The sequence below is a fragment of the Anoplopoma fimbria genome, chromosome 17 (genome assembly GCF_027596085.1).
Source record: "Anoplopoma fimbria isolate UVic2021 breed Golden Eagle Sablefish chromosome 17, Afim_UVic_2022, whole genome shotgun sequence".
Taxonomy (NCBI): Eukaryota; Metazoa; Chordata; class Actinopteri; order Perciformes; family Anoplopomatidae; genus Anoplopoma; species Anoplopoma fimbria.
The window spans coordinates 24176806-24197359 of record NC_072465.1 but is presented as its reverse complement, the minus strand read 5'-3'; the positions used below and the strand labels follow the sequence as shown (position 1 = coordinate 24197359).

Below are 20554 nucleotides of genomic sequence, written 5' to 3'. Positions count from 1 at the left end.
TAAATGTGAATCGATCACTTCTTATTTAACCTCCTCTTAATTGGCAGCAATTAACGGATCCGCGGCTCTGGAACGAAGCCCGCTGGAGTGGAGTGGCCCTCTTGGTGTCTCTCAAACATGGAAACGTAACTCCTCCTTGGCATCTCCTTCCTGGGGGAGGAGAACTCATAACCCTCCCCCCCCCATTAGCTGGCGGGCTCTGATGGGCCCGTTCCCTTGCTTTAATCAGGCCGGGCCCTGCTGCGCTTAATACGGGTGACGTGACGCCGCTGCTTTCTCATTCACAACAGCTGCTCGACTCCCAGAGCCAGGCTTATGCAAATCTCCTTTGTTGGAGACCATCAAATCTTTTTCCCTCCTCTCACCCTTTTCAACAGGCGGAGAGAGAGAGAGAAAGAGAGAGAGAGTGAGGAAAAAACACAACCCAAACGTTGAAAGGAGCTTTTTTTTTTCTTCTTCTTTTTTTCTCACTCCCCCCTGTTTTGTTTTAGTAAGACCGCACTCTATGCACTGATTCTCTTGTCTTTTCTCACATCCCCTCTCCATCCCTCTCAAACGGCCTCTCCTTCATTCCTTTCCCTCATGCTTCACCCCTCCCTCACTCACTGTTGCTTTGGTCTATCCTCCCGTCTCTCTCTCTCTCTCTCACTCTCTCTCTGAACCTCGATGTCAGCCTCAAATTCAAATTCAAATTCAAACAGCTTCATTGGCATGACAAGAGAGAGTCTGGCCTTGGCCCATTCTCTGTGCCTGCACCCTCACAAAACAACTCGCCCTGGCCCAGTAACCTCTGGTCTGGCTCGGATCGAGGCCTGTGTGATGTCGAGGAGGGGCAGCCGAGGCCTTGTGTGTTGGGTCAGATCTGTGGACAGCCACACTATGGGCATGTCAGCGCCGTGTTCGTGTGAGGGACAGCTCTGACAGGATTTCTCTGTTTGGAGTTACACAGACTACCACTGTCCTTTGATCCCTGGGGGCCCTCCTTCTGCTTGCGGGTGTGAAATGTGTTCATGTGCCAAAAGAGTCCATATTTGAAAATCAAAGACTTTGTGGGTACGCATTCATGTCCGTGTACATTGTGAGAGTTCTTTTTTTTTTTTTTTTTTTTTTTTTGCGAAGTGCAAGTTCAAGTTCACACATAAGAACCTGAGCGCTGTACGTACTTGTGCACGGCATCTGGAGAGGATCGGAGTCGGTGCGGTAGTATCCGTTGCGGCAGACGCAGTTCATGGCGCCTTCACTGGTGGTGCGGCTGTTGATGGGACACTGCATACAGGGTTCCTCCTTCTGGGTCGGCTTGAAAAAGCCAGACGCACAGGCTGAAAGACAGAGGAGGACACGTGTGAGAATTTAGAATAAAAAGGATGACCACTTATTTCTTTTTCAAAAAGCACAGACACTTCTTGAACTTCTGATGTTTAAGGTGCACATCACACAGAGAGTATCTGTACCCTTTACAAGTTGGTAGGAAAATAAAACACATGATATTGTATGTAAAAGTACACATACATTCACAGGTAATAATGTTAATATGACAACAAGGATGAGGTTAAGTATTTTTTTTTTAAACAGATACTGTATGATCTCTGTTTGTATTGGGGTAGCAAGTAAAACAGTCAGTGATACGGATTCTTTAAGAGAGATTATTGTGAACAGAAAAAAAATGTGTTTTCAGCCTAGGTTCAAAAGTATCAACTTGCATTCTGAATGTGCTGCGGGAGATTATTCTAGAGAAGTGGAGCTCTGTGGGCAAAGTATCGACCAACAAAAGAGTTTTAAATGGAGGAATGGTTAAGTAACAAAGCAACGGATAGGTTATGTGAGGGTGGAAGATGTTTTGAGGTCAAGCACAAGAATTTCAGCATCGGATTGTGATCAAATCAAAAACAAACAAAAACACTCAAAGTATGGCAGCAGCAGCACAATTCTGTCTCAAATACAATCTTAAAGTATTAGGGCTTCAACTCATGTTTAGTTTTTTTGATTAATCACCCCTCTGTTCCTCATTCTTTTCCCTCAGACAAGATAATCGCTTAATAACAGAAAATTGTGGAAAAAGAACACAATTAGTAGGGACCTAAGGAGATGCTTTTAATTCCTTTGTTTTAGCATCAATCCAAACCCCAAACATATTGAATTTATACAAACTAAAAATGTAGTAAATTATCTGTTTAACTGTCTGTAAATCTACTAATAAATTACTCATATACAGTACCAGTCAAAGGTTTGGACACACCTTCTCATTCAACTACTTTGAAGAATCTAAAATATAAAACATATTCTGGTTTGTTGAGCATTTGTTTGTTTACCACATAATTCCATATGTGTTCCTTCATAGTTTGGATGTCTTCAATATTAATCTACAATGTAGAAAAAAATTAAAATAAAAAAAAACCATTGAATGAGAAGGTGTGTCCAAACTTTTGACTGGTACTGTATGAGAAATAAAAAAAAGCTCATTCACTGGTGGAAAATGAGAAAATAAATATAAACAGACAATAGGCAGCAGGTAAAATGTGGGAGCTTGTACATATGGAAAAAAGGAAAAGTTTAAGATTCTTTCCATTATTTCATATTTCTTTACTCCATTTGATTTGCAAGAAATGACCGACACATACATCAGCTCAGGCCGGCGTATAAATACACATCGGGGAAGCCTTGCATGTGAGGCAACTCTCTCCGACGTGGCAACATGTTGTCAGTTTGCTTTGAATTATTCACAACGCTCTACTTGTCTGAGCAATCTGGATGTGCCCTGCATTTCTGTTAAGAGCCCTTTTTAAAAGGCCCTTCTGTGGAAACCTGGGAGGGAAGCTACATTCATGGTGGAGAAACACGGCGGCTGCCATTCTGACATTCTGAACGTGCATCTCTGCCTGTGTGTGGGTGAATCGCGGGGCTGTGTGTGGGGTGAATCTGTTTGTTTCTTGCCATAAGCATCCATCATTGCAGCGATAAACAAACCGGCTTAGCTGTCTGTGAAATCCCCTCCTCTTCTCCTGAGTCACACACCGCCTCAACCTTCACTGCCTAAAAACGTATCTGTTATTCAGAATTTTGCACCTGCACCATGTCAAGAGCTTTTCTTTTCTTTTTTTTTCTATCTTGGGCCAAAGCAGCAATGGTTTTGCTCGAGGTAACGCGGCTTACCACCTGCCCCGCCGATGAAAGAGGAAAACGCAGAGGTGTTGAGACAGAGGTGTTGGAAGTACGGTAACATGAAAAATTCACACACGGGACAGACTGCGTATCTGAAAATAAAAAAAACCCTCAAGGCCTGCCGCTGCTGTTGCTTTTCTTTAGTTACAGTAGAAAGAACAAGAATGTATTGAGTTCGATAAAAGGAAACAAAATGAAGCCACATTTATGGTACTTCTCCAAAATCATTTATATTGTTTTCATTGAGTTAAAGCTGGTAGTTCAGAGGAATATCTTTTAAAGCTGATTTTTTAAATCATTCCCACTCATTGTGGGAACGGTCCCCCCCCCCCCCCCCTCCCCCTCCCATTTTCTGTACATTTCTAAAAACTTACTATGACCGCAGTGTTCTACATCGTAAAGTAGTAAAAATACAGACACTATTATATTCTGAGGCTGCACAGGCAATTACAACTTAACTGTAGCATCTGGAATATGGAAACATCTGCAGCTGCAACTCCCATTTAAGGGAGGCCGGATCACAAAGCAGAATTAATCCAGGTCCAATCCCAATGTTTATATTAGACAGACACATCGCTGTACTCGGAGACCCCTACAGGCCAGGGATTAATGCTCTCCCCCCTTGTAACTCAAAGCACATGACTCCGCGCCATCACCTTCTAAATCTTGCCATTACAATGATTCAAAAACTCTGCAGATACGTTTCTTCTTTTTTTTTTTTTTAAAGAAAGCAATAAGCTGATATGTTTCTGCAGTTTTGTAAATTCTATTAGTCTAGCTGTCTTTCTATTCAGCGGTTCGATGTGATCGGCCAAACCGTACTACTTGGGAGTGGGCATGGTAAAAAAACAGGCTTGACTAATACAGTGTGCTTAAAGAGAAACTGTTTTCATTAAATGCACATTATGTCAAGAAACTTTGACTTCAGCACAAGAAAGAGAAGAGATGACAAAAACGCAAATGTGTGCTCTGAACACGTTTTATATGTTACTACTATTTATGCAAAACATAAAGGTGTGCATGTGTTATCTTTGTCATATCATCACAAATAACTACTGCTGCAACAATTTATAGATTAGTTTCAATTATGAAATGAATCACCAACTATTTTGATAATGGATTATTCCGTTTGAGTCAAAAGAAAATATCCTTCTTAAATGTGAATATTTCCTGTTTTCTTCTATTTTCTGTGACAGTAAACTGATTTTTTTTTTGTTTTGGACTAAACAAGACATTTAAGGACGACATTTAGAACCTTCTTCTTCCATTTTATAGACCAAACAACTAATCGATTCATCAAGAAAATAATCCCCAGATGAAGCATTAGTTGCAGAAAGAGTTATTCTGAAATACAGCTAAAGCAAACCTAAAGATCACCTCACTAATTATTAGCTTTGACATGTTTTTCTTCTTCCATGATTGATGGGGGAAACGGTTCCGGGTGCAGAGCGAAACATGAGGCCTGGACATTCACACTGCCAGTCAACAGGGCCGGTGAATGAGGCCCGGGCAACAGCTATGTGGGGAATTGGGACCGAACCTCCGCGGCACAGTGAGGTCTATGGGAGTGCGGCGCTCCAGAAGAGCTCCACCAAAGGAAGCAGCATAAAGAGGTAGAGAAGGGAGGGGAAGGAGAGAGGAGAAGTGTAAAGATGTGAACAAAGAGAGGAGAGTGGCTGTGTTTGGGAGTGTTTTTTTTCTTCTCAGTGGAGGAATTCGGCGTGTTTCTGTGCCCACAGTGGATGTATGTGCTGCTACAGTATGCAGACTGAGCTTAACAACACAACAATGACTTTGAAATCTGCGTGGGGGGGAAAAAAATGAATGAATCAAATTGATAAGCGCCTACGAAAACCCCATGATGCCTTGCTACCGCGTTGGTGGTATTTAAATATGCTGTGGTAATTGTTGGAGAGCACACTGGTGGGTGATGCAAATGTCTTTCCACCACGTACCAGACATCCAAAGACGCAAGTTTTATCGTCTACTTCTTTCCAATTCGGTGATAAAAAAATGATTCATGAAATAATAATAATGTTGTTTTATATTGTAAAGGATTATTTAACTCTTCAATGCCAAATTTGGACAATCTTAGGCAACCTTGACTACACTTTGTGGAACAATGTCCATGCTTCTTATACATGCATGAACAACTTTTTAAACAATGAAAAGTGGCAAATCTCACCGATATCTTTCCATCGTTATGTTATTACTTGGTGGTTTGTTTAGACTAACATGTAGCGCATGAGCCGTGCTCACAGTATCAAGAGGATTTGCCGAGTTCATTAGAGAGAAGTAAACAGCATTGGCATTTAAGTATTTACCTGTAAAGGTCAAATTTATTCATGGCATTTGAGGCATTAACCTGGAACCGAACAGAATTAAAACAACGAAACATATTTGTAAAAAAAACAAAAAAAAACATCCAGTTCATGAGGACACTATATGTCTTGGCGTGCCCCTCTGCCCCGACCACGGTCGTTATTTTGGGGAAATATTTGGGGAATTTCCATTTCATACCCAGATGACAGATTTTAAGAGTTGAGAAGTTGTCTGTTGTCGGATGTGGAGAGGCAGAGACGTGGAGAGCAGTGATTAAAAAACAGATCAGAGCCTTAATTCCCTACCTCCCTGCCTGCCCAGATTGCTGCTGTTGAGCTGTTTGATCACCATCCTGGCAGTCTTGCTCAACATGCGAAAGCTCAGGGCTGTTTTTTTGGTATGTTTTCCTCGTCAGAAATCCTTCTGGCAAGAAGAGTTAATTACTGCGAGAATATTCATTGACAACAGCTTCTTCTGTTGTTCCTTCTTCCCATACTTGAACAAAAAAACACACACGAACCACACAGACGCTGCTATTAATAACATTAATATCATCAAGCAAACATGCCACCTTGTCCTATCACATCTCTGGGGACTAAAAAAAAAAAAAAACTTGGATTCAGGAACTGGGACAAACAATGAAATGTGGCAATAAGTCAAAAACTAATGCTTCACAGAGAGAGAATTTATAAACACTTCAGAATCAATTTAGTGGTAGTCGAGTCAAAAGGTCCACATCACCTCAAATTGTTTCCAGAGACACTGCAGGCGCATTCACTCTTAAATATTATTTATCCAGCCAGCGTGGTGAATCCGGTCTGTACCCAGTTGTTTTTTGATAGTTTAAAAAAATAAAGTATTACAGTATTATGTTTCTTTAATCCAACAGTTTTAAATTCAATCTGAATATTACCTCCCCCATGCACATTCCTAAACCCCCAGCTGCTCGCGTCTGTCTAATGTTTACGACTTTTAATAATATACAGTGACATAAAAGCTTTAATTAGAGGTTTAACTAGACTCAGTGAATAAAAATAGTACTGGGAGACCTGTGAGAGGCGAGTCGCTGCGCAAGGGTGCTAGTCAGTTTTTACAGCAGGTAATTTGCTGGTTGTTTCAAAGGTTTCCTGAATATTACAGCCGGGGAGATTTATAGCATGCTGACGACGAGACGTGCAGCTTAAAACCACCTGAATCCTGCAAAAGCAAGTGTGACTGTTTCAACCACTATTTATGTGTGTGAGAAGAAGAGAGGAGAGGAGTGCACAAAGAGATGAAAGAGACGGAAAGACAGAAAGAGAAGCATGGGAGGGTTGTGTTTTTTTGTGATTCGGACGTGACTGGCTACTGAAAAAAACACTCCCTGTGATTCTGGCTCCTCTGACCAAATCGACAATCGACACACACACACACACACACACACACACACACACACACACACACACACACACACACACACACACACACACACACACACACACACACAAATAGCACACAGAGCGAGTGTAAACAAAGACTGGGCATCTGACATTTCCATCATGGCCGCCTGGGCAGTTTTGGACGCTGTGCGATCACAACCAGACAATCAGCTGGCTGACACCAGGTAATCCAGTCTGAGGCCACACCTATTGAGGAAAAGGGGGGGGGGGGGGGGGGGGGGGGGGGGGACAAAATACAAAAAAAAAAAAAAAAAAAAACCCAACACTCATCCAGTCTCTTTCACCCACCATCTGCATCCACACCACCCAAAAGAGAGACTCTTTGTCCAGCAGTCATCACAGCAACAACAACCCCTGTTCCCCTGTTCCCCCTTTTTCATGATCAAATCCCCCCCCCCCAAAACTATTTAATGACCACATCATTAAAGAAGAGCCAAGGGAGACAAAGACAGGCAAGGTGTGTGTGTGTGTGTGTGTGTGTGTGTGTGTGTGTGTGTGTGTGTGTGTGTGTGTGTGTGTGTGTGTGTGGTGTGTGTGTGTGTGTGTGTGTGTGTGTGTGTGTGTGTGTATGGGTGGGTTTGTGTGGTGTGAAAGAGAAAAGGCTGGAGGGGTAAAAAAAAAAAAAAAGAAAAGAAAAAATCAAAGGTGCTAGGTTTTGTGAGCACAGCAGGAAAAAGTGCTGAAAGCGGTGAAAATGGCCAGCGTCAGAGGGATTGTGTGTGTGTGTGTGTGTGTGTGTGTGTGTGTGTGTGTGTGTGTGTGTGTGTGTGTGTGTGTGTGTGTGGATGCTGGGTGTTTCCCTGTTTTCCATTGTGACCAAAGAGGCTGTAGAGAGCGTACAACTTTTTTTTTTTGCTTTGGTGCCGCCTGTTAAAAACTATTTATACCCAACCACTGCGGGGAGAGATCAGAGGCTATCGTGACGCGATGAGTTCCTTTTTACGAGATAGGCCGCTGTTCCTCAGAGGGGGGGGAATCAGATTGAGACAACTTGTTAGCTTTCGATTTAACTCCACCTTAGGCCCACCACAACTACAGACCATCAGCCTTTGAGCCGGTCACTTCTAAGCAGAGCGTAACCTTGTGAAACGGTCATGGCCACGGATTTAACCGGAGGAGAGTAGCCACGAGTTGTGTGTCTGCCCCCCCCCCCCCACCACCCACCCCCTCAACCCTCCTCTACCTCAGCACTTCCATAGGGAACACAAACTAGCACTGTTTGCAACACAGGGTCCCCGCAATTCAATTAGGAACGCGGCCCTCCTCGCAGTCTAATTCAATCAGGCCTGTGTGAAAGCTATTAGACAACTGGCATTTGCTTCACCCCCCCACACACACACACACAGGCACACAAATGAGATATTAATTTCTCCCTCTAGGTTTCCATGTCTGGTGCAATTAACAGGTCTGGGACTCAGTGTGGCTCCTCCCGAGCTGTAAGCCAGGACAGCGCGGGTGACCACTGATGACCTACAAGGTGTAAATCAGACTCAAGGAGAGCACAGGGTCGTTTAAATGGGTTATTTTCTGGGAAATGTTCAACGTTTATAACTGAGGCGCGTTGAAAGTCTGAGGGCAGCACCAGTGCATTACCAAATCACTTTAATAAGTAACTAAAAGAAAGGACGCAGGCACTTTCATGGTCTTACCCAATGAAAGGAAAAACATTGCAGTTATTTTAATGATTAGGTTCCATTCTCTAGTCCATTAACTTTAGTTGCAGATCCCTGACTTCAAGCTGGGAAAAATGCCCAAAATCAAAACTGAAAGACTCCCAGTCTCGCCCAGAAGTCAGCTTTTTCACAAAAACCTGCTCCATTTAAGTGCCTCAAACAACGCACACTTACTGAACCAGACATCCAGACATCTTATAGCATTAATACAAACGTGTGCGTCACTGTGTGAATGTGTGCAGTAAGGGACTTGTGTGTCGTGGGGTGTGGAAGGACAGGGAGATAATTGCGAAGTGACTTTTCCCTCGGTGTCCCTCAGCATTTTTTTTTATTTTTTTATATTTTGCTCTAAGCTGCATCATCTCTCCTGCAGTTGTCACAGAGCTCACATTCCCAATCCGCCCCCCCAGCAGGCTCCTCTGAGACAGATTAGGAGCCAAAGTGAGCAGAGCGGATTAGCCGAAAAAATGTGGGACACCTGGGAAATGAGCTCCGAGGGCGCTGGGTCCTCGGGAGGACTCAGGCTCACAGCAAACACACAAACAAGTGGTGTACTGTGCACACGCCCTAAAAACCCATTGCACCACACACGTCACACACTCACACGTAGAGCTCATTTAATTCCATCTTCTTTCAATACAGGTACATCAACACATAAATAAGCACCATAAAGAAGAAAGCTGCTAATAAACCCCATCTGGCTGCTGGCCAGAGGACAATTTCAGCTCATGCAGCAGGGGCTTAACCTCATATACGTGGCACATATACAAGCCTCGCCATCACAAGCTTTGGTATTTACAAGGACAAAGAAGAGTGTAGAGCGCTGCGCAGAATGTCAGTAGCAGCTAAAAATATACCCTGTAAGGGAAATATTAGTCATGTAACAACTGGTGTAAATTAATTTCCCACTCACTGACCTTATTTCCTGACCTTATTTATTATCTCCTTAACGTGGGCCGTAAATAACAGCAGCAAGAAACTAGGCAAAGTATACTGTGGAGGCAAAATATTGTTCACAAATACAGTATTCATAGATGTATGCAACTAAGGCTGCAAGAAACCATGTTTCCCATCATCACTTCATCTGAAAAAGTGTTGTTTGATTGAGTTTGAGTCCTTGAAATTGTCATGAAATAGAGCAAAACGCTTCTTACAGCTTCCAAAAGCCAAACATGATGTCCTTGAACTACTTTTCCAACAGTCCAAAACCCCAAAACGATTCAGTTTCCAATGATTTAAAACAGAAAAAGGGAGGAAATCCTCACATTTGAGAAGCTACAGGTGGTGTACGTTTGGCCTTTTGCTTGATTAATGCCTTAAACGATTAGTGCAATTAATGTGTTGTTGATCGACTAATCAGTTAATCCCTGTCGTCATATTTCAGCACTTTGGTGTGTTATATTACATTGAAGCAGGCATAAACGCAGCGCACCACTCCGCCTTCCGAACACTCAACGCTGCATGGAGATGGTGCGTCATTCCTCCCATGTGGCAAACGTTACTTTTATTTTTTTTATTCAAACAGCGCTGGCAGAGCGGCCCTCTGTTCAAGACCACAACGCTCTCATGATGATCATCAGGTCATAAATACCAAAGGGAGAACAAAAAAAAAAAAATCAGTGAAAACTATCTTAACCACAGTATTTCCATACTGTCTGATAACTACCATCTGTCAATAGAGGAGGAAACGGAGATGAAAGGAGAGTATCGCTGGAGCCATGCATGCAGCACAGTAATAACGTCTGGAATTTTCACTGCGCTCCCTTTTTTATTTTTTCTTCTTTTCCCACTTTTTTTTTTTTCAGCAGAAGTGGGGGAATGTGGAATGGTTAAATTACAGGCATCTGAGCCAACAAATACACGCACTGGGAAGGAATATGAACAAGGCTGCTGGGCGGTAAAGGGGAATAAAGCTGGAAAGGGTCATTTTCGTGCAGGCCGATCACTTGACAGCTTGCTCTCCAGAGGATGTAGGGGTCCAATCAGGTTGCCCGTGGACCCCTTTTCCGTACACCGGGCTGCAGATGGCTGGGGTGTGGCAGGAGGCAGGCCTCTTTGTCGGCATTAATCTCCATTTAAGATGGCTTGTCAACCTTCGGGGAACCGAATCGCATTGGGACGAGCTACACTGTATTCCATTATTTGTAATGACAGATCGTTCACCAGAGCTGGGGTAAAAATGTGACTTAATGAATCTGAAATCATGGCGTGGTCCTCCGTAATCTGGCCTCCTAATGAGCCTCTGTCTTCAGAAGGGGTAATTAATTCAGACGGAATTCTGTGGCTGCTTGCATAGGGGTTGGAATTAGCAGATGTATGTGTGGTGTTCAGTGGTTCCAAAATAGCCTAATTCAAATTAATTCAGCTCAATAACTTTGTGTAACGATTAAGAATTAATTGCCTTGCGGCCCTAATTTAGGACGGCTTGATTAAACCGCATCGCATGATGTTTTAAAATCTGTTTACACAATAACAGCATTAGCCTCTGTTCAACCTTCCACCACCGGTCATGTCCCCTATCTCTGTGGGAGTTCATACTGTTGAGTAAAGTTCTTCGCCACAAACAAAAGGCAGTTTGGCCTTATTTAACATTGCAAGGCAAGCTGTAGGCTGATACCGGTACTGAACTTTCACTGTCATGTGACACCAAGCGTCAGTTATTGTGTTTGATGGGCTAGAATGTTTCCCATGGTCTTTTCATGAACAGCAGTGCCTGAAGGGGCGTACACAGTTTTGAGATTGAAACAGGTAGGAAATAAGGAGACTCGGATGTCAGAGTGTTAAGCTGTCATTGTTCAGGAAAAAAAAAAAAAAAGGATGCGTGCAGCCTCCGCCCACCGCCGCGCTCACGGAAACGCATCACCTGCTGCACCACAGGCTGCGCCGAATATCACAGCAACCCTGGAAACACCCACCCACCTATGACAAGATTGTACAGAGGGTCCAATGATGAGTTCTTCCCCTTGAAACACATCCAATTTCCCGCCTGCGGACGGTCGCTCATGCACATTCCACGTCATTCATACTCTCTCTGAGCCTTTGATTCATACATTTATTTAAAGGAACAAAATGTGTCTGCGGTGTGTTCTCTCCTAGACACACAGATCGATGTGTCTCAACTCTTTATGAGTTTTGACTGGGGCTGTCATTGCCTCGGCCTCCAAACCCCCCCCCCCCCCAAACGCGCCCTTTTCTCAAGGACAGCTAGTTGCTAGGGGCAACAGGAGCCATTGCCATGTGAGGCAGCTTCCCCGCTCCGTTCCGCAGGCTGCACCCGGACCTCACAGCCCTGATCACAGCCTCAGACTGCTGATGACGGCGGGGGTTGGTTGCATGGCCGGAGGAAGCATGATGAGAGGAGGTGGAGGGTAGAGGTGGAGGGAGGAGAGAAGCGAGACGAACGGAGAGCTGTGAATAACCTCGGTGACCCGCCGGAGACCAACAGTGGACTGGTAGAGAATTCACATGCTTGCCTTGGCAGAGATAAGAAGCAGTACAGGATGAATTACGCTGGCCAGTCCGTGAAATAAACAACCCGGTAAAGTTGCTCCACTGTTTCGGAGCTTGCCGGAGAATTTGTGAAATATCATCAGCTTCATGCTGATTTCAATCTTCCCTATCTGGTACAACAGCCGGCATTTCGCGCCCCAACACAACAGCCCTTTCAGCTGGCATCCTGGCCTATACAGGTGAGGCGCGAGCAGGGAGAGGGGTGGTGGTAGAGGCGGCGTAGGCGGTGGTCGGGGGCTGGCGGAGGGGAGGGGTGGGGGTCTTTTGTGCCCGGAGGCAGATGTAGGAAATAGCTGACAGAGGCAATCACTAGTCTGTATGTGTGTGTCTTTCTGCGTGTCTGTATTTGTAAAGGACAGCACAGAGAGCAGAAGAGAGCGAGACAGAGCGAGAGAGAAAGAGGGGGGAGAGAGGGAGAAGAAGGGGAGGGGCTTTACCAGAGTCCAAACAAAGGCAGCAAGCGGCAGCTCCAAGCTCCTCCACTGAGGCTCCCTAAGGTGCAGCCGAGCTGATGGACAGGTGGCATAAAGGGGCTGCGTGTTGTCCAGTCAGTAGGGACAAGAGGGGTGTCACAGGAAAGGGGGTGTCGTAGGGGAGGAAGGAAGGGGAGAAGTGGGGGCTTTCTGCAAGGAGCAGCTGGTGCTGGATCCTGTCACTGTCCCTGTGTAACCCTCTAATGCACATATACAAACCTAAGAACACACACACGCACCTCAAACAAGGCCGGAAAGATAAACAGCACCCTGAGCTGGACTGGGAGTATCATGTTCATAGGATGGATTTCATATCTCACCCTGGAGTGTATTTATTAAAGATTGTATCAATTCTTCTGACCACAAGCATTTAATGAGGCAGCAGGGAGTCGGAGTGGATTCTATTATCCATCTACAAGTCAGCAAAAACAACAGCTGTAATGCACCATTTTCACACGCATGCTTGAAAGTATGAACAAAAGCTTAAGTATCATATTATTTAAGTATGAAAAAAAGAGGAAACCTAACTCTCAATAACCTGTTTTAGCTGGAAAGTTCATTTTAATATATTCTCCTTACAATGTATTAAGCTTTAAAAAAAGAAAAAAATGTTGTATACACTGTCCCACAACTACAACATGTTTTGTGAGGACTAGCAAAGTGCTCTGAATGAAACCAGGTGAAAGTGTGCCACTCAGGCAGTGGTAAACTCTCTGATCATGTGACCTGAATCAGGCTTCCTTGTCAGTTGGATAATAACCTCATTCAAACCATGACAAGCCACGGAAGACTTAAAACCACCAAAACAGGATTTCACCTGATATCTAGACTCAAAGATGCAACCTGAGGGGATTAAAACACACATTTGCACACACACACACCCACACACACGCACACCATCACATACCAAAACCACTTCCCTTCACCTGCGCCTGAAAAGGCTGGTATTGTTGGGTGAGATTCATTTGAAGGCTTTAATAGCTGCTATTTAGAGGGGGAATACATTAAATAGCCCAATCATGGCTGCAGAGTGAGGTGGTGGCCCCAGCAAATTTAAAGTGAGTGAATAGATCGACTAATTAGCCTTTAAATATGTCATTGATTCATTTAAAACAAGGGATCCCTGAGCTATTCATCTGCCCGCCCTGCGTCTCCTCCTCCTATATGACTACATCCTTAACCCTGATAAAGGAGGGGCTTGGCTGGCTGGGCTCCCCTTCCATTTGTCCTAATCAATGGAGGCTGTTCAGCCCAGACCCAGGGGGTCAGTGAAATTAAGTACCCAGCTCACACAGAGAGGGATCGGGCCAATGCTGGGGCAGGGCAGGGGGGGATAGGGGGGAGATAGGCAAAGCCCTCTGTTACCTTGGCAACCCTGCCACTGCTGAGTTTGGCCCAATATATTCCTTCAGTCCAACTCTTTTCCCCTTGTGGGGATGGTTCGTGCCAAAATGGCTGCCCTATAAGAATATTGCTTTGTGTGCAGTGCAGTAATTTCGCCCTGTGTACGCTCCTTGCAAACACATTCCAGGTATTGATTCAGACATACAATGCACAGACATGAGTAATACATTATTCTCTACTGCTGAAGACACTTCATCGCCATGATATAGTTCCAAAGGCTTTATGGAAATGAAAATACAGATTAATGAAACTAGAGAGGCAGGAGATGTTAGTCTATTGGAATTATTACCTATTTTGCCCATCTCTATAAAATATATTAAGTGTAGAGGTGATTGAAAGAAGAACTAGCGATTGGATGGTGAGATGTTTGCTCATCTCCCCACACGGTGTCTGCCAAATCCAATGAATGTCTTTATGTTATGTAATATGAACTTCCCTGTTGCTTTTTTTGACCTGTTGGATCTTTGTAGAAAGATCCCTTAACTAACATTCTGAACAAGAAGCAGGAGTAAATGTGGAATGGAACGCAGCTTCATTGGACTGTGTGGATGTGAGGTATCTATAGTTATATGCAGTTAGCTATATGAGGGGGGGATGCCACCCCCCAGCAAAATGACCAAAATGCATCCGCCTTGTTTACCAGCCATTCCCAGGTATGCCATGCCACAGAGGCAGAGAGAGTGCAGAGGCAAGGCAAGTTGATTTATGTAGCCTGCAACAGTGTCTCTTACAAAATCACTATCCAAGTAAACTGCACTCTCAATTGCGTCAGGAGGAAAACGTATTTTGTCTCGGATAAGGCTGCAGTTTCAACGTGTTTGTTTGGCTTAAAATCACTACAAAATGAAAAAAAAAAAGAAAAAGGAAAAAAAGTGGTTGGTTATGTTTAGACAACAAAAGTACTTCACACGGATCACCAACAGCAGTCTCCTGGGTGAACCTTGGAGAGCTTGTTTTTGCTCTTCGCATTCAAGTTACCGCACTATGCTGTGATTTTAAATTGCAAAATGCTTTCAACTTCCACTGTTTTGCATTGATTTCTAATCAGTTTTTTTTTTGTGAGTTCCACTTTCTTCTTGGGAATGTTGCCTAACGTTCTACCAGGTGTTGGCAATCTGGTCTACACCAACTGGGATTTAAGGGAGGGAGGAAGCAATGGTTTATTTTTCTGTAAAGTTGGATTTTCCTTTTCTTCCTGCCAGGCCAAAGAAATAACTTCAGCCTTAATGTGAAGTTAAGCTTATTCTACAGTGAATGCCTAAATGAATGATTTCATGTAGTAAACTTACTTGACAGTTTGAATTGTTTGTTTTGTCACGCCCCTGCTAATAGCTTGGTGGTTTAAACCACAGTATATATAAACCTGTTGTTTCGTTCACTTGCTTTTATAGGAAACTGCTTTTCGTTTAATTTGCCTGCTGATAGATGGGGGTCATAGAATCATACGTAATCTGTGGAGGAGTGTCTCTGGTGAGGCCGACATGTCAATCATTCTCAGTTTGTCCTATGACTAAGATTCTTGAGTCATTCATGTCTAACACATACGCATATAACCTTAATGCAACCCACCTAGCCTGAAGGCATAGCTTTCCCCTTGGCATGCCTTGGCACATTCCAGTTCTGCATATCTGACATATCCATACAGGCCGGCACATATCATCTTTGACGGTAATGCTGAGGCGCTGAAAAGGTCATTGTAAAAATATAATGGTTGAATGGATGACTCTACCTTCTGGGGAAAGCTACTGTATTTACTCATACGCTGAAAGACATGTGAGTCATTACAACTATATTTGTTGGTGCCAACTGCAGACCAGCAATTTTAGGAGGAGGGTAGATAGGAACTATTTAATGCACATATACATTTACCCAATCCGTAAACGCGCATAAATCAAGGGCCCGTTTCGTGGCCGTGGTGGTTGCCGAATGTTTGTGAAGGTATTATAGAAGTTGAGGCAGCTTGGAATGAGTGAGGGCTTGCAAAAAAAGAGACTGGCAGATTAGTCTTGGGTTCCTGGAGGCAGCAGGATTATCCCAGGGAGGCTAGTGAGGGTCATGTCAGTTACACTCAGACTAAAATCCCCATCCGAAGCAGACCTGGAAGAAATGCATTGTGCAAAAAAGCAAAAAATATTTTAACCTGGCTGCAATACCAGATGAGGTGTGGTTTTCAAGAAAAAGCCAGACAGGACTTTAGTGCATTTGTGTAACATGTGTTTCTTAATGGCTTCGGTTTCCTTAAACCCCGATCATCTCCTGCTGCAAACAGATTATAACAAATGGGGGAAAATGATGTGCAAAAAACTATTTCAGCAGGTCTGGCACGGATGATGATAAAAAAGGAGGGGCGCAGGCACGGTTAGTCTTGCTTCACTGCCTGGAAGTTTGATGAGGAAATGGGAAGGGCATCCATCCAAGACCTTCGATTTGTGGACCTCTGCCAAGCCCCTTAACCAGAGACATAAACAATTGATCAAAGAATAAGGAGAGTCTTACTTGCAGTCCTGCTTGGGGATTTTTTACAGGCTCTTTCCTTTGGACTGCATCAACAGCCTTTGATGAGTATATCAGAAGTCCGATCTTACTGGCAGGATAAGAATCTGCCCCACCCCCACCCTAACATTTACTGTCAATATGGTGTCTGAATGCTGGATTAATATCAACGCGTCCAATTCACTGTTCCAATACAAACAGACACATTGTTTTATAAGAGGCAATAAAAAAAACAAGTATAGACAGAGATGTTTGTCAGGGTCCACCCTCTGGCTGATAAAGGACCTATCAAGAATATATTCCTCAGGGAACCACCAGTGGCCTCTTAAGAGGTCACATACCTTCTTATCAGCACACAAGCAGGTTCTGGCTTGACAAGCTCAATTAGCCAGCGCTTGGTGCAGTGTATGAGGTGACCACGCTCTCAGCACGAGGCCCATATCAACAGAACCAGGGAGATGACAGACAAGCCGAGCCCACAAAGGCCCGATTGTGGCGGTGCCTGGAAGGTCGGCGAATGGGTAAAGAGGGAGGAAGGACTTGTGTTCTCGGGGGGGGGGTTGTGATGTGGCCGATAGGAATCTCCAAGCTGGATCACAATGCCACTGTAGAAAGACATCTGGATAAATGACTTCCTTTGAGGTCAAAATCCTAAAATGAGCATAATGGAAGAGATAAATGAGTTTTAAATGAGAAATTGTTCCATTGAAAGGGAGGATATACTGTCTCTAATACATAGTTTCCTTTTGCATACTCAAGCATTGACTGACAAGGCCAGACAGCTCGCAGCACGCCTTTGACGGGACAGCTGTATTATTTTTAAAAGGGCAAAAACATTAATGCTGAGCTGTTTAGGCATGTCACCCAACTGTTTTCATAAAACACGGCAGTATTTCTGGATCGCAGCTCTCTCCAATAGCACAGCAGTGATCCTGTTGATGCCCATGCTTCTTGCAACACTATACTGACAGATAACGAAGCTCGTCAAAGCTATGATTTCAATCACACAACAGTCACTCCATAATGGGAAGCCTGCCTGCTGGCAAGGTATACACACAGATGGAATTCAAGCAGTTTTTTTGCCAAGCTTTCATTGGCCCTTTTCCCCATTGCGACACTTTAATAGCAGTGAGGTACGATACTGTGAATAATCCGTACTTAATCACGCTGCTTGCAGGCCCAGATGATTCTGTTGATCTCTCTGACAGCCTGAACACAAACATTCCAAGCTACGGAAAATAAAAATAAAAACCAATGCTTTAATATGTACAGAGTTCTTGCATAGGAAATCCACACATGTACTCATGTTGCCACGAGATATGTTTTGTCTAGCTTGGCTCAGAACATGTGGCTGTGTCTCTCCTCCTCCTGCAGCCTCGAGACAAAGAGCGCAGAAAAAAAAAAAAAAGTACTTAACTACAAGCAATCTGTTGAAATAGGTCATTATGGTGGAGGCATGCTGTGAATGCACCGCGTCCCCAAATCAATACGTGAATTGCTATATTTAGTAAGAAGGTCGCAAGGAGGAGTTATCGAGGCTGTACAAGGAATGAGAGACATCAACGAATCAGGCTCGGTGCTTGAGTCGGGCCTGCTTATTTTAGATGCAGATGGCTCCAAAATGGCTTCTCTGGTGAGGGTTTCTCTCTGCGGAGAGTGGAGCGATCCCTCGTGGTGGCTGAAAATGTCACATTCTGCTCAGTGTCAATGTCAGAAGATTACATTTCAAGGTGCTGCACTGAGGCAAAGTCATCGGAAATATCTGTTGTTCTAATTGATTCAATATGGTTACTTGTATTGGCGCAGTAGAGAATACGTTTTGTGTCATAATCCTTAGAAAAACACTCTCGAGACCATTCACCACTTGGACTTTTGTAACCTCAATACCAGAACACTGTGAAGGGATAAGGTATTTTAAAAAAAAATCCTGCTAAATTTTCAGATGTAGTTTCCCCAGTATTATCTTGTGAAAGCTTCCTCCTGCTGCTGCTTTCAAAAATCTACTAAAAAGCTGCACTTCTGCACGAACAGGTTAACAAGGTTCATTTATTGCCATTGCTCATTGTCATTGGGTTGGGTGTTGTCTTTTAATATCCATCCAGCCCTTTGCAGGCACCTCTTGTCATCGATATCACTGATGCTTGGTAAATGGGTACCAATGACGTTCTGGGCAGTTTTAAGAAACATAATCCATACGTTTAAATTACACCTGCTATTGAAAGCTCCAAATGGAGCCAATTTATATCATACTGTAATAGAGGAATCCACTCCTTTGCCAGGTACATTACATCATGAAGTGCTGTTAAGACAGACATAGTATAGGTCTACACTGTCTTTTTTAACTAATTCTGTCTCCCTGTGAGCTATCAAGGTCTGTGTTTTTTTGTTTTAGCCAAAAACATTCGTTGTGACTTTGCGTATTGGAAAAAAAAAGCCAAGGAGAGACAGAATCAAAACAACCTCATTAATAACTGTGACTAATGCATTCCAGACGGCTCTTTAAGCCTGTTACTTCACAGAAAAGAGATGCCCGCACTGGGAGGGTGGGGGGGGGGGGCAGCGGTGGCGGTGGTGTGCGTCGAGAGACGGTGCCATACTGAGTCACCCCCACGCATGGAAATGTGCCGATCTCTCCCCCACCTAAACCGCCAAAATAACTCTGTGGAGACCACACAGCCTTGAGATGACCACAATACAGCAGAACACTGGTCCCAGCACGCAGTGAGCATTTCCCAGGCATCAATTCACTGCGAGGCCAATCCAGGCTTTGTAGTAAACACTGGCGGGTGGTGAATGTCCGGTCCGCAGGAGTTGGGTACGTGATTTTTCCCGTTTAGTCTGTTGACTGAATCTCACTGTTTCACTGCCTGTCTTTCTTAACTCACTCTCTCTTTGAGTCCTATACATTTCAGACATGGGTTTGCAATGCAGCAATCCATGTTTTCAATAAATAGGAAACCGTCCAAACCCAAAGTACCCCATACTTCTCTCTTTTTCACGTCAATCCTTGAAAATCCATTACTTTAAGGTGATAGATCTTCATCAACCTATTGGTTCTGCCTTGTTATGAACTATAGTTTAAGATACTGGACTCGTATATATAACCATTTGGTCAATCAAACAACATTAAAGATATTGATCTATTCTTTAGTTAATTAGAGTATCAGCTAAGTCTTCTCCTGGAATTAATTCTATTTGATCACCCTAAATGAAAATAAAGAAACCTCCTCGTTTTACGAGCAAATTTAAAGGTGTCTACAATCACACGAAATTGAAAGAACATACTTTGGCCTTTTGAAAAGTAACTACGCAGTAATTACTGTCTAATTTTCAAACATAATGGGGACATAAAAACATTATGATATCCCAGCACTGTACTTCAACTCACGCTGTGAGGTGCACAGGAAGCAATTGTTATTTTTCCACACAAGGCAAAGTAGAGCAGTCTTCTCATTAGCTTGTTGTTTACAGTCTCACCTCCTCCTCCTCTTCAATATAAATCCAGTATAAACAGGAGAATCCCCAAAAGGCTTTAGAGCATAAACTGTGGGAAAATATCTCTAATCATGACACAAAGATGTAGAGGTGGAAGAGAAGAACGGGGGAGAGGAGTAACGTGGTGAGATTATCCTCACCCATAAACCACTGGTACAAAGTACAATGTACTGGTATGAATATTCTAACCGACTAGATAAGGATTAGCCTGGTGGATTGTGCTACGCCTTTCATCTTCCAAAGCGTGGGTAAAAGAAAAAGAAGGGTATCCTTTGGATGAACCCGGTTCTCTTTAAGAAAGAGAAAAAGCGTGTCGAACTTTACCTTTCAGCCGAAAGCTCGGGAATTCCAGAGGAGAGTGGAACAGCTCATTATAGTGAGTAATTTATTTGCTTAGCAGCTGCCCAAGGGGAAGTAAAAAGTTTTAACATCCAGAAAATTCTGTAAGTAGTCCATTTACAAAAGCTGAGCTGTCCCCTGCAGCAAATGAACACCATCCCCCTAAACCAGGCTTCAACAATTAAACCAGGCCACTAGAGCCAAGATTGTTTTTCCTGCCCAGCATCAAGTACGCTCGTCCTGCACA

General features: G+C 43.7%; 1 protein-coding gene across 1 annotated transcript in view; it reads right to left on the bottom strand.

Moving 5' to 3' along the window:
* The window catches only part of ephb2b (eph receptor B2b), a 101315-nt gene that overhangs the window by 32448 nt on the left and 48313 nt on the right, over window positions 1-20554 (bottom strand). The window contains exon 5 of the mRNA XM_054617772.1: window positions 1164-1319. Within this exon, the coding sequence (XP_054473747.1) occupies window positions 1164-1319 (156 nt within the window). The remainder of the gene's footprint in view (window positions 1-1163; window positions 1320-20554) is intronic.